At 41.0% G+C, this 13,300-nt stretch overlaps 1 protein-coding gene across 1 annotated transcript in view; it reads left to right on the forward strand.

Annotated features, from left to right (window-relative positions):
• The window catches only part of IL7R (interleukin 7 receptor), a 29,613-nt gene extending 25,855 nt beyond the window's left edge, over nt 1-3,758 (forward strand). The window contains exon 8 of the mRNA XM_041746949.1: nt 205-3,758. Within this exon, the coding sequence (XP_041602883.1) occupies nt 205-705 (501 nt within the window). The 3' untranslated portion in view covers nt 706-3,758. The remainder of the gene's footprint in view (nt 1-204) is intronic.
• The last annotated feature ends 9,542 nt before the right edge of the window (nt 3,759-13,300 follow it).

The raw sequence follows: 13,300 nt of genomic DNA on the forward strand, positions 1-13,300 counted from the left end.
GAAATCTCCCAGGCTTCCCCAGGGCTGGAGGGCAGGGCCAGTATCATTCAGACTCTGGCAGAGTCAACTAGAACATGTGGGTAATTCTCCAACATTCTCTGATAAACCCCTGTCAGAAAGTTCTTCACTTCCTTCCCTAACGTGAACCTTTGCTGGTGTGTCTCTTTGGAGCACTCTCAATGCCTTCTCTCTTTTTTGGTGCAGAATTTGAATGTGAGTTTCAATCCTGAAAGTTTCCTGGACTGCCAGATTCATAAGGTGGATGGCATTCAAGCTAGAGATGAAGCAGAAAGCTTTCTGCAAGACACTTCTCCACAGCTAGACGAGTCTGAAAAGCAGAGGCTTGGAGGGGGCTTGCAGGGCCCTACTTTGCCATCTGAGCATGCAGTCATCACCCCAAAAACTTTCAGAGGAGATCCACCTTTTGGTTGCCTGGCCGGGAATGTCAGTATGTGTGAGGCCCTTGCACTCCCCTCTTCCAGGTCTGCAGACTGCAGGGAAGGTGGCAAGAATGGGCCCCATGTGTACCAGGGTCTACTGCTTGGCCCTGGAACTACAAGCGGCACGGTGCCCACTCCATTTCCTTTCCAATCAGGAATCCTGATACCGAACCCAGCTGCCCAGGGACAGCCTGTGCTCTCTTCCCTGGGATCAAGTCAGGAAGAAGCATATGTCACCATGTCCAGCTTCTACCAAAACCAGTGAATTGACAGAAGTGCAGGACTGGAGCCATGATGACTGACAAAGATGACAGGGCCCTTACCTACTCTCCCTTGCAGCACAAAGAAAATGAAATTAATGCAAGCACTCCGTATAATCTAGAGGATTCTCAAACATAGCTTGGACCGCTCCTCCCCAACCCAGGGGCATCTGGCTTGAGGCAGGAGCACTCTGCTTCAGACAACCCAAATTATTCCATTATTTCAGAAAGGAAAAAAAGCAGGAAAGAGTGAAAGGGTGGAGGAGAGGAAAGTGGGGAACAGAAGGCAGGAAGAGGGCAAGGGAAGACAGAAGGAAGTAGAACAGGGATGATAGCTACCATTATTAGGACTCACCGTGTGTTCTATGCTCTCTACAGCTTGTCTCTCTGCATCCTCACGGTAATCCTGGGGCATTGGCACAATTGTTGTTATTATTATTATTATTCTCTCCATTAATAGATGATGAAACTGACGCTTAGAGGTGTTAAGTAACGTCCATTTTGCCCCCTCTCAGCTTCGTTAGATGGCCAGGAGTCTAACTGTGCCCCACCCGCCTGATGCCACCAACTGAGCCATGTGCCTTCATCTTGACTAGGGATGGTCTCATTCTCAAGCGCCAGACCTCACTATTAACAAATGAGATGACAAAAAAAAAAAAAAATGAGATGACTATAGAATTTATTGTCCAAACTGGGCAGCTTCTGAAAATGAAAAGGGAAGTTATACATACTCCAGGACAAGCAGCATAAGCCAGGAGTGTCCCAGACACACAAAGATATGACCACCAAACTAAAAAAGGCTAAGAGAAAGAAGGGGTCACACAGTGTGCAAACTACCATGGCCAGCCACATCTATGAAAACTGAAGAAGGCAAGAAAAACTCACCAAATCCCATTTGATTTTGTTTTTCTGAAAAAGGAGAAGCCCAGAATTTCTAATTAGTTATCAAGAGTATGGTTCTCTTGCTACCACCACCCAGCTACATCCATCGATAATAGAAGAGACTATTGCCAGCTCTGGACGCAGGTGCATTTGAGCAATGAGCCCAAAATAACCTTTCTATGTGTGTAGACATTGCCCCAACCCAAATGTGTCTACAAACCGTCCTGAGTGTGATGGCCATGGATGTGGCCACAAGCTTCGGGGAGAAGACCTACATGCACATGCAGTGAGTGAGCTGACTATGGCCATGTTCTTAAAGATACGGAAGATTTGACATGCATCCTCTTGTATTTCTTGGTCTAGGTGAATTCCTAGTGACTATCTCAAACCAAGAACCAAGTCAAGATAGCTGAGCAATTGCAACCGGGGACAGTGCAGCCGAGGCCTCTACTGCAGGCCGCCCACCCCTGGGTACATGCAGAACCACACAGGGCAGCCAAGGCACAGGAAGACATGAAGGGCACAGGTCCAGGGTTGGGTTTTGTTTTGTTCAGGAGTTTGTCGCTGTTGTTGTTGTTGATATTTTGTATCTTTTTGTTCTGTTTTTAGTTTGTTGGGGGGGGGGGCAAAGTGTTTTTAATTTTCTTGTTTGTTTTGTTTTGTGATATCTGTGAAGGGGGTTTTAGATTTTGTAGAACAGATCTTATCTGTTGGCTTAGAGGTCTAATGATAAGATCATTTATTCTTCGTCGGGCAATGTATTTTCCAAATCCTTTTCTCTGAATCAATAGTGATGAATATAATCTCACATTCTTTTAGATTTGCTTAGTGCTTTTGTGATTTTCAAAGCATTTCCATAAGCATTATCCTTTTTTTTTTCCTTGACAAGTATTTATGGAAAGCCTCCCACATACCAACCGCAGGGTTGGGTGCAGGGGATCTAAGACAAAGTTGGGGGCCTCATAAAGTAGAAAATCTAATGAGGGTGGCAGCTTCATAAACAAATGACCATAGTAACACAAAGTGCTATAATAGAGGCATTTGCAAGTGCCCTGTTGAAGACAATCAGGGAAGATGCCAGAAAAGGGATACACGTCTACCCAGAGGAAAAGCAGAATCGGCCTGGTGTGTCAGCAGCAGAAGACCTTTCCACCAGCCGGACGTGTGTTCTTTACCTTTTGTAGAAATGGGAACCGGGTCTCAAAGAGGAGGTTATCATAGGAAACCTCATGCCAACCTGGTCCTGTACCTTATCCACAGAGGTCCTATGAACTGTGTCATTGTTAGCTTTCGTTTATGGAAAAAATTGGGCACAGAGAGGACAAATAAGTTACTCAGCCTTAAGTGTGAAGTCAGGACTGGAAGGCATTAAGTTTATTTCCCTGTAACAGTAGACAGTCTCTCAAAAAAATGAGGGGGTAAGTCTTGAGGAAGACTCTAGCTCTAAAATCCCGTGTTTTGGGATTGTTGGGCACAGATTATCACTTGAATTTCATGTGTGAATGTCTGTCTGTTACTGGAGGGATTTAAAGTCCGTGTATTATACTCTTATAATCGGAACTGCTGCTAACGCGTGATGTTCTACTCAGGGACAACGTATAATGTCAGATTACAAGTTTGTTCTGACCGACCTCCTTTTGGATTTCATGAAGAAAGAAAAGCTGGTGAGAGACCATGCCTAAGTCAGAGATGGAAACTGCTAGTTCTATATAGCATGAAATGAAAACTGCTAAGCAGGCAGCTCATTTGGTCGATTAAACAGTCCTGGCTGGATCTAGGGAGCCCTGGCTTATTCGCCTGATTTTCCACTAGCCTTTGCCTCTCCTGTCATTCTGGTTTCCATGGAAACTTGCTTCAGAAAAGCCAAGTATAAGCTATTTCAGATGTGCATACTTGTGTTTTCATAGCACTTCTGGAAGGGCTACAAGACAGAGCTGGCCAGGAAGGTAATGAGAACATGTGGTAAGACAACTGGAATGGTACAGATCAGATGGCATTTGTCAGCTCAGTGGTTTTTCTTTGGGGTTATTTTAAAAACTCTCCATCGTTCACTACAGTGAAGGGTCTCTGATTTGTACCTCCCATGTGCATTACAAACATTTTGCAGAGCTGCTAAGTGTATAAGTATCCAATGTGTGTGATCATCTCATATTTAATTAAATGCTATGGAATTCTCTGTGCTTGTACTTGTCTTCTGTGAGGAATAGGGACAAAATGGGCCACCGTTCTCCTTAGCCACTGAGAGCATTCTGGTGTCATTTGCTGTTATTTTATATTTGGATGTTCATGGGAAACGCACTCATCCATTGAGTAGTGAATTCACAAATTAAAGAATTAACAGCAATTTGTTGAGCAGATGCTTTGCACTACTTTGTCCTGTGCTAGCTATAGGAGTTACAGAGATGAGATGCATTGTTTCCAGCTTACAGTCACCGGGGGACAGAGACACATAGGAACAGTGACAGTGTCATATCACAGCCTTTAAGGCACCGTGTCATCAGGATTCTCAGCTGAAGCAATAGAAACAAATTTAGGCTGTTCGGAGCTGAAAGGGAATTTAATAAAGGCTACTAGAGTCCTCCCAGATATCTGAGAGGGTCAGAGAACCAAACATGGAGTTCCCACAGCCACCCCTTATCTCTACCACTGGCACCCCCAGGAACTGAAATCGGCCTCCTCCACGGCCACCACCAACCCCAGAGCAGATTTGGTAGCTATGTCTGGCAGCGTCACGTCGCTGGCCACCGGTTTAAAGGAGGGGCTGGAGCCTGTGGTTCGGTATAACTATGCCTAGCTGGGGTGCCTGCACTCAAGTGATGGGGAGCAGAGAAGAACATAGCTGGCGGTCGCATCTCCTACAGTAAGAGGCTGTGTCTCATAGAGTGGGGTGGTCCCCAAACATATGAATGAGCTTCTGCTGCTGGCTGGGGGAAAAAATTTATAGAAGACCAGAAGAGGTAATGTGAAGGAGATTGCACTTTGATGTAGCAGTGCAGAGTAAGCAGGAATGTGCCAGATAAAGGAGTGTGGAGGACATTTCTTGGCAAAGGAAACAGTGTGCTCAAAGTCACGGATCTGTGAGAACACAGGACATTCGGGGAGTTACACATACAAAAGGTGATGTCTCCTTGTCCGCCACCATTGAGAACAGCAGGGTGCTGATTGTTCCTGAAAGTCAGACATAGGGCACTTTCATAAAAAATAATACATATCTGCCTGGAACATTTTATTTTAGTTAAAAACATCTGCCTATATGTTCTTTCACCACTCATTTGTAACAAGGCCAAAGCCACTCCTTTGGGTTGTGGGCTGTTGACCGTGGTTTCACATTGTCTTTCTTTGCTAAAGCACACTGCACACATCATCTCTTCTCCCTAGTTTTGCTTTCTTTAAGATGGATAAGGACTTTCAGACACAAAAAAGAAAATCTAAGTGGAAGTGCCTAACTTTTTAAAGGTATTCTCCAGCTCAATCTCATATCATCATGTTTTCAACGCTGTGGTAGCAAGATTCTTTCAACGTGACTTTGTCAGGTTTTTTCAAACCATTGAAGGTTGTTGTCATAGATCAACGTCAGTCTTTCTTTGCATACTTGTACTTTATTGGCCTCGTAATATGGTTACAATAACAGGTCTAACTGGTCTAAACAAGTCTGGAACATGCAGGACTGACTTGCGTGAGTTTAAGTTTCACTGGGTGAGTACAGAATGTTCTAGAGGATAACCTGCTAGCCGCCAAGTCTCAATGTAGATGTCAGTGTATCTCACAGAGAGAATGAAGGGCGCGGGTTCCTTCAGCAGGTGGTTCAGTGGAAGCCATCCTCAGGCAGAGGGTCTGCTGAGCAGAGGCTGATATGGCACTTGGCAGAGTTGGTGGGGGCCAGTGGTTAAGCGTTTGACATGCCAGTCTCAGAAGTTTTGATTTAGTCCTCAAGTGGTGGGAGTACTTGGGAGGATTTTAATCAGGTGCAGCATAATAAATTCCATGTGTGATCAGAGTTTATGGAGGAATCCTATAACACCTTGTGCTTACCTCTACTGTCACCATGTTGATTTGTCACTACCTAATCTGACTCCCCTATGGGCTTCTACACTCTGGCGGAGACCATTGTGACTTATTGGGGTTTATGTCTGTTGCTAAACACAATACCTAAGATCCAGACGGCACTCAATCATAACGTGGAATGAATGAATCAGCATGTTAGCGAATGATATTGCATTAGTCAGTGTCTTTCTTCATAACCATTCAGGATAGAATGATGCCAGGCCGGGATGCTCAGAGGCAGGCACTGCATCTCTGAGTGGCACATCTGGGCAGCCACGTGTAAGAAGTCGGTTGCCTTCCCCATCCACAGTTACCTCCCCAGCTGCACTCTTAACCACTGTAACCACAGACATGGGGAAACAATAGGGTAGGGGAGAGAATTTTCCAAAGCTTCATTTCTCTGATGAATGTCTGAATTTAATTTTGCTTATTTACTTATTTTTTTTTATTTTAGATGCACATTAAGGTCTAATCTAACTTCTACATTTTAATGGCTCGTGGCATTTTTGTGAGATTTGTGTATAGCTTGTAGTGAGGCAGCTGTTAAGGCAAAGAAAGTATGATGCATAAAACTCGGTGGGTCAGAGGAATACGTTAATACTCACAAAGCAACTGGTGAAAACAAATGTGAAACAAACAACATAAGATGCCCCTGAGGTTTGAAAAATAAAACTCCAATGCCAAATTCTGCAGAAATACTTGAATTGATCTTGTGGACCTCTCAACTGTAAATTATGAGGGTCAGTTCCTTTCTACTCTGGCTAAAGGTTTCTCAGTGAGGAGAAGAGAATTCACAGAGACTGAGAAGAACTTTTTCTTTTTTTCTGACAAATTAGTTGCTGCAAAGTATGAATCGAACTAGTCACTAAGCGAAAAGGACAAATAATCAGAAAGCATTTTAATATGCTAAAGACACTGTGATCAGTGGATAATAGTAAAATGTTACTTTTAGAGTTTAAGGAATAACTGGTTTAATTAGATAAAAATTCAGTAAGTGCTATTCCATGAGACTGATGAATGTGCTGTCAAGTCCCTTTTTTACCATCAATAAACTTTCATGGATTGAAATGTGAGAGTAACAATGTAGATTTGAGTGATGCTTAGGTTTTTTTTAATAAAAAAAAAAACTTTAGTAAAATAAGAGTGGAATATAAGCCAGGGTCATCCTCAATGGTGAAGTATTAAAAGTACTCCATTAAATTTAGAGATAAAACAAGAAATTCCACTGTCACTACATTTAACATTATTCTAGAAATCTAGAACATGCAATTAGATGAAGAGAAAAAGTAAAAAGCATAAATATTAAACAGGAGAAAACTAAACGATTAATATTGGCAAATGGAATGATTGCATATCTAGAAAACTCAAAAGGATCAAGCAAAAAATACACTAAGAGACACAATAACTTTATTAAGGTCTTTGATTATAATATTTCCATATGTTGAATTATTTCTTTAAATCTTCATTGAGGGGGGCACTTGACGGGATGAGCACTGGGTGCTATTCTGTATGTTGGCAAATAGAACACCAATAAAAAATAAATTTATTATTTAAAAAAATAAAATAAAATAAAATCTCCTTAAAAGGGAAAAAAATCTTCATTGAATATTTAATAAGAAACTAATATTTGTTCCTCCAAATCCAAGAAAGACAGACATGTATGATGAAACAAGTAAAAGATCTCGTTCTCTAATTCCATTGCTCAGAAATAATCATATTTAATAAGTGATGTGTAGTCTTACATATCATTTACATATATACCTACACTATAGTTCTAAATATCATGTTGAAAAATATGTGTTCAAGAAGCACCTGCACAATTCTGGAGAAGAAAAGAATTGAGGCAAGACTAACTATATGAGTGATTTTGACATTTGCTCATTTTTAAAACGCAATATGAACTATGTTCATTATACATTTAGAAATGACAAAATGACAATTATCAGTGCAAAAAGCTGTAAAATTACTTGCCTAGAAATTATAGATATCTTCAGTTATATTTTCTTTTTTTCCTTTTCTTTTCTTCTTTTTTTTTTTGTTTTTTGACAATCAATGAATAGATTAGAAAAACCTATGCGTCCAGATCAGTGTACTTACAAAAATTTCATTAACTAGTGAAGAAAAGATAGATTATTTAATAGAGGTTAGAACAATACACTAGCCACTTGTAGATAAAGAGTGAAGTACTAACTGACTTCTAAAATAAGTCAACATAGATCAAAGATACGATTTTTAAAATGAAAACAGATTTGCTGGAAGACTTGGGCAAATCATTTTATAGTCTTTGGATGTGAAAAGCATTTCTAAAAAAAGGCACAAAACCCAGAAGCCATTAAAAAAGAGTGATACATTTGAGTATGTAAAATTTAGAATATTGGTAATTTAAACATCATTTATTGTCACAAATTGTCCATTGTGTGGGAGTTGAATGACCAAGGTTGTGTTCCACTGGGTGGTTCTACTAGTATCAGCTGGGATGACTCCAGCATCGGCAACAGAATGGAAGTCAGCTGACTTATACTGGGTTCAAATGGGAACACAATGAACTGTGAATTGCCTTTTTCTTGAGACTAACAGGCTACTCAGGTCTATTCTTTTCATAGTAGTGACACAAGAGAACAAACAGAAACACAATGACTTTCTAAGGCTTAAGCCCAGAACTGGCACACCTGTCACTTGCACCTCATCTTATTGGCCAAACAGGTCAAATGGCCAAAGCTAGGCTCAAAGAGTGAAGAAATACTTTCTCTTGTGTGGGAAGTCTGAAACATGAGGTAAAGCATGTGGACAAGAAAGGGGTGAAGAGTTGAGCCACTAAGGCACCTCCTTCAGTCAGCTCTGAAGACAGATAGGAAGCCACATTTATAAGACAACACAAATGTCCCTATCTGAGAAAGTTCTCCTGTCCCATCCATACAGCAGTGGGCACAGATACCTTCTCTCCATCCCTTAAAGAAATGGCTTTTGTCTATACTGCACGGGGAATCTTTGGGAAAAGAAAAATGATTGGGAAATTGAAGGATTTCAATATTCATTGATCCCTTAATCTAATAGCAATGAATGTAGCCATTTCTCACATGAATTGTCCGGTGGAAGAAAACACACACACACACACTTCCCTCCTAAGCATGGCATTTAATTTTTGGCATGATTGACCCAGCTAGTCATGTATGCATCCCTGGACCAAGGACAGTCACTAGAGAATGCCATACACGAACTGCCTTGAAAATGGCTCACTCTTTGGACCTGGGGATGAGATGAGTACCTAGCCAAAACAAGGGTGAGAGGAATGAAATAAAGTATATTAGAGAAGCAAACAAAAGTGTCTACTACAAAACATTTTTTAAAAAGATGGATTTATTGATTAATTTTAGAGAGAAAAATAGTGAGAGGGAGAGCACTAGCTAGGGGAAAGGCAAAAGGAGAGAGAATCTCAAGCAGACTCTCCGCTAAGCATGGATACCAACACAGGGCTCAATTTCCAGACCCTGAGATCATGACCTGAGCCGAGACCAAAAGTCAGACACTTAACCAGCTGAGCCACCCAGGTACCCCAAATGATCTTTTTTAAAAAGTATATATAGAGAGAGACAGAGTATTAGAGTTAGAACATGCTTAGAAAAAACTCTGGAAGACAAAGATCCAAAATGTTTTATTATTATTAAGGAGAATAGAATGATAGATGGGAATATAAAAATAGGAGACTTTTCAATTACCATTTTGTCTTCTTTTCCTTTTGGGAGGGAGTGTATACATTTTATTATTATAATAAAAATAATGAAAAGAATCTAATATTTCTCAATATAATTATTATTTGGAATTAAAACTTCTATTTTTTCTACAAAGTTTATTTTTCTAGGATAACATTGATATTGACTTAATAAAAGGTGAGAGTCTGCTGTTCTACAATCATAATCTGATTTCTTCCCTGTGTTATGGGTGACATAACAGTGAACTTCAAGATTCCCTATTCTCCCATCTTTTAAATAATTTCTGGATTCCACCACAGTTCATCAAGCACCTCTTGTGTGCAAATTGCAGTGATAGATGCTATGGAACAAGATGAGACTGTAATGGGAGCCCAAGGGTGCGAGAGCGCTTGGTTCCAGGGGTCCAAAACAGAACAGGTTCAGCCACTCACGTCTTACAATATCCAAAGGCAGAAAGATGACCAGTAGCGAAACAAAAGAATTTATTTCAGCGAAGCCAACACTAGGAAACAGAGGAATAGTGGCCCAAGGCTGTCTCCAAAGTGCTGAAAATACTTCTAGGTTTATATAAGGAAAATGTGGGACAAAAGTTGTGGGTACGTTTAGGTGAGCAGTAAAGGTCAGGTCAATCATTGCTCTGGGGTCAATCATGCAGGGTCTTGCTAGCATCCAGGCAATTGTTATTGCTTGAGGGAGTGGTTTTGGTTCCCATCATGGAAATCGTTGCCTGCCAGATCTTTTGCCTGAGTTAAAAGATAAGTTGGAAAAAAGGACTTAAATAGAAATTATAGACTGAGATCAAAATGGAGGTAGGTAAAGTTCTTTTTCAACAGGACATGTCTCTACAGTTTGCATCTCTCCTTCTTTACCCTGTTATACTGTCCCATTGAAAATCTCAGAATCCTGCCAAAAGGTGTCCATATAAATTTTTACTTTCCTTTACTGGTGCTTTCCTTCATTGGTGCTTCCCCTCAATGCCTTCCATGACTCCTGCCAAACCTCCACTTCTCCAAGTCCTCCCATTAAACCTCAGCCTTTCTCATTCCCAGCAGGTGTTTTTGCCTTTACATTGAGAAAACCAGGCCATGACATTTTCTTCCCTTCCTATTTTTATTAACAAACTCCCAAATGCCCACAAATCCCTACCAACTCTTCTCCCAAAGAATGAGATGCCCTTCTATCAGTAGAAGACCAAATCAACCATTACAGTCCTTTACTCCACCCTTCCCTCCCACTCCAGAACTTTGCCCCTTCAGTCATATGATATCTCCTGTACCTTTGCTATTTTCATTACATTTATTGGCTCTCCACCTTCAAGATTTTCCTGTCCATCCAGACCTATACTCTGAGTTTTAGAATCATGTCTACTAAGCTGAACTTCCATGAGTAAATATATCATATGTCTTTCATTCAAGGTTAAATCTTCAGCACCTGAGACAGTACTTACTGGTAGTACTGAGTATTTGCTCAATAAATACTTGTTGGTTGAATGAATGAACACTCAACTGCCTATTGGATTTCTCACCTAGATAGCCACAGATCTCTGAAAAGTGAGCTTTTCATCTACCCTATTGGTAACTTCTCAAAATTGTCATTTCCCAAGTATGGTAGAGAAGCTGCCATGATTCTATGGACTTAAAGAGAACTTAAAAAGAGGGACAATAGATGTATCAAGGATGGCCTATATGAACTGAAGTTATACCCTTCCCTTCCCCTGCATGCCACATCTAAGAACCACAGAACAAGGGGTACCTGGGTGGCTCAGCTGGTTAAGCTTAAGTTGGTTTCAGCTCAAGTTGTGATCTCTTGGGCGGTGGGATCAAGCTTGGTGTCACGCTGGGCACTCAGCGTGGAGTTTGCTTGAGATTTTTTTCTCCTTCACCTTATACCACTCCTGCTCATGTTCTCTCTCTTTCTTAAATAAATAAATAAATAAATAAATAAATAAATAAATAAATCTTAAATTAAAATAAGAACAACTATAGAACAGCCTTGGTGGAAGTCCCAGGAAAGACTGAAACTACACTTCCTGCCAGGCAGCTTCAATGGGGGAAATGTTCCAATCTGAATGTCTGCTGGAGAAAATAAAGTAATATTTCCTATACATCTGACTGGTAGTCTGTGATATAAAAATATACATATACTCAATGAAAGAGAAATAGAATATTGAAAGAGGAAGCCAATCTTGTTGGAAGATCATGGAAAGCTTTGTAAAGGCTTTAACTTTTGAATTAGTCCTTGAAATAGGAGTCAGTATAGCAAATAATCACTTAGCTTGTTATGCTGTTTCAATCCCAACTGGATATACTGCAATTCAGTTCTTCAAACCACCCAGAGTTTGAAGGCTCCCAAACTTTTAGGGGAGAGTCCCCAACAAGAATGCTCTTACTTCAGAAGTTTACTTCTTACTTCAGGGCCACTCACACTTCTGTGTTAGTCAGGGTTCTCCAGAGAAACAGATTCAATAGTATGTGTGTGTGTGCATGTGTGCATGCGTGTGTGTGTGTGTGTGTGTGTGTGTGTGTGTGAATTTCATTGTAAAGAATGCAAATCAGGAGGACTAGCCAGAAAAAGACACATGTAGGGCAAAGTCTGAGAAGAAATGCAGAGTGCTCTCTTCTCGTCTTCTGGAATCAAGGCATGTCACCCTCCTAGTGCATCGATATTTTCACCAACCTGGAAGTGCCACTGAGACTCAATGTTGAGAATTTTTAATGAGGTTCATTATGTGGGCATGCTTGAAATCGTTGTCCATGAAACTGAACTCAATCTCCAGAACCCCTCCCCTTCTCAGAGATGGCCTGGCCCAAAGCTCTAATTGTCTCATCATGTGGTACAGCTTTCTGGTGAGCAGCCTCCCCCACTCCCAAGTCTAGCTGTTCACCCTGGGTCACCTTGTTAGTATCACCAGGACACTTTAATCATTCAGAAATTTCCAAGAATTTTAGAAGCTCTCCACCAGGAACCTGGGACAAAGACCAGATGAATTCTCTATTAGAACACACTTGTATACCAAAGCATGGAAAATATGAAGGATGTGATGGGAGAGACATTTGGGAATATATATGTCAGGACAAATCATGGAGGTCTTAAATGCCACACCACATGTCTGAACTCTTTTTCTTCAATATTTTATTTCTTTATTCATGAGAGACACAGAGAGAGGCAGAGACACAGGCAGAGAAAGAAGCAGGCTCCCTCCAGGGAGCCCGATGTCAGGCTCAATCCCAGGACCCCAGAATCTCGACCTGAACCAAAGGCTCAACTACTGAGCCACCCAGGTATCCCTATGTCTGAACTCTTAAATGGGCTTGGGGAGTTACTGAATGTCTTTAAGAAATGAAGTTATGTAGGTGAACCTGAGGCTTAGGAAAAATCATCCTAGTATTAGCATGAAGCGTGGAGGAAAACGTATAAGACTATAGGCACAGACTTACCAGGAGATCATATCTGTATTTGAGGTAAGAGGAACTCAATGTATATAGTGGGGAAGGAGAGAAGGGACACACAAAAAATCAGCTGACTCTAGAAAGTGATGTGAAATAATGTCAAACCCTTGTACAGAGCTCATTTAGCACTAGCTAAGGTTCTAAGTGCTTTCTGTAACCCATTTAACCCTCACCCTACAGTATAGTTACTATTATCTCCATTTAACAGATGAAGAACTGAGGTGTGAGAGGTCAAGTCATTTTCCTAAGGTTATACAGTTAGTAAGCCACGCGGAGTCAGATTTTTTTTTATTGTAGTTCAATTTTCCAACATATGGTATAACGCCCAGTGCTCATCCCATCAAGTACCCCCCTCAATGCCCGTCACCCAGTTACCCCATCCCCCTGCCCGTCTCCCCTTCCACTACCCTTTGTGTGTTTCCCAGAGTTAGGAGTCTCTCATGTTTTGTCATCCTCTCTAATTTTCCCCCTCATTTTCCCTCCTTTCCCTTATAATCCTTTTCACTATTTCTTAT

Source organism: Vulpes lagopus, chromosome 3, assembly GCF_018345385.1.
Source record: "Vulpes lagopus strain Blue_001 chromosome 3, ASM1834538v1, whole genome shotgun sequence".
In the NCBI taxonomy this organism is placed as follows: Eukaryota; Metazoa; Chordata; class Mammalia; order Carnivora; family Canidae; genus Vulpes; species Vulpes lagopus.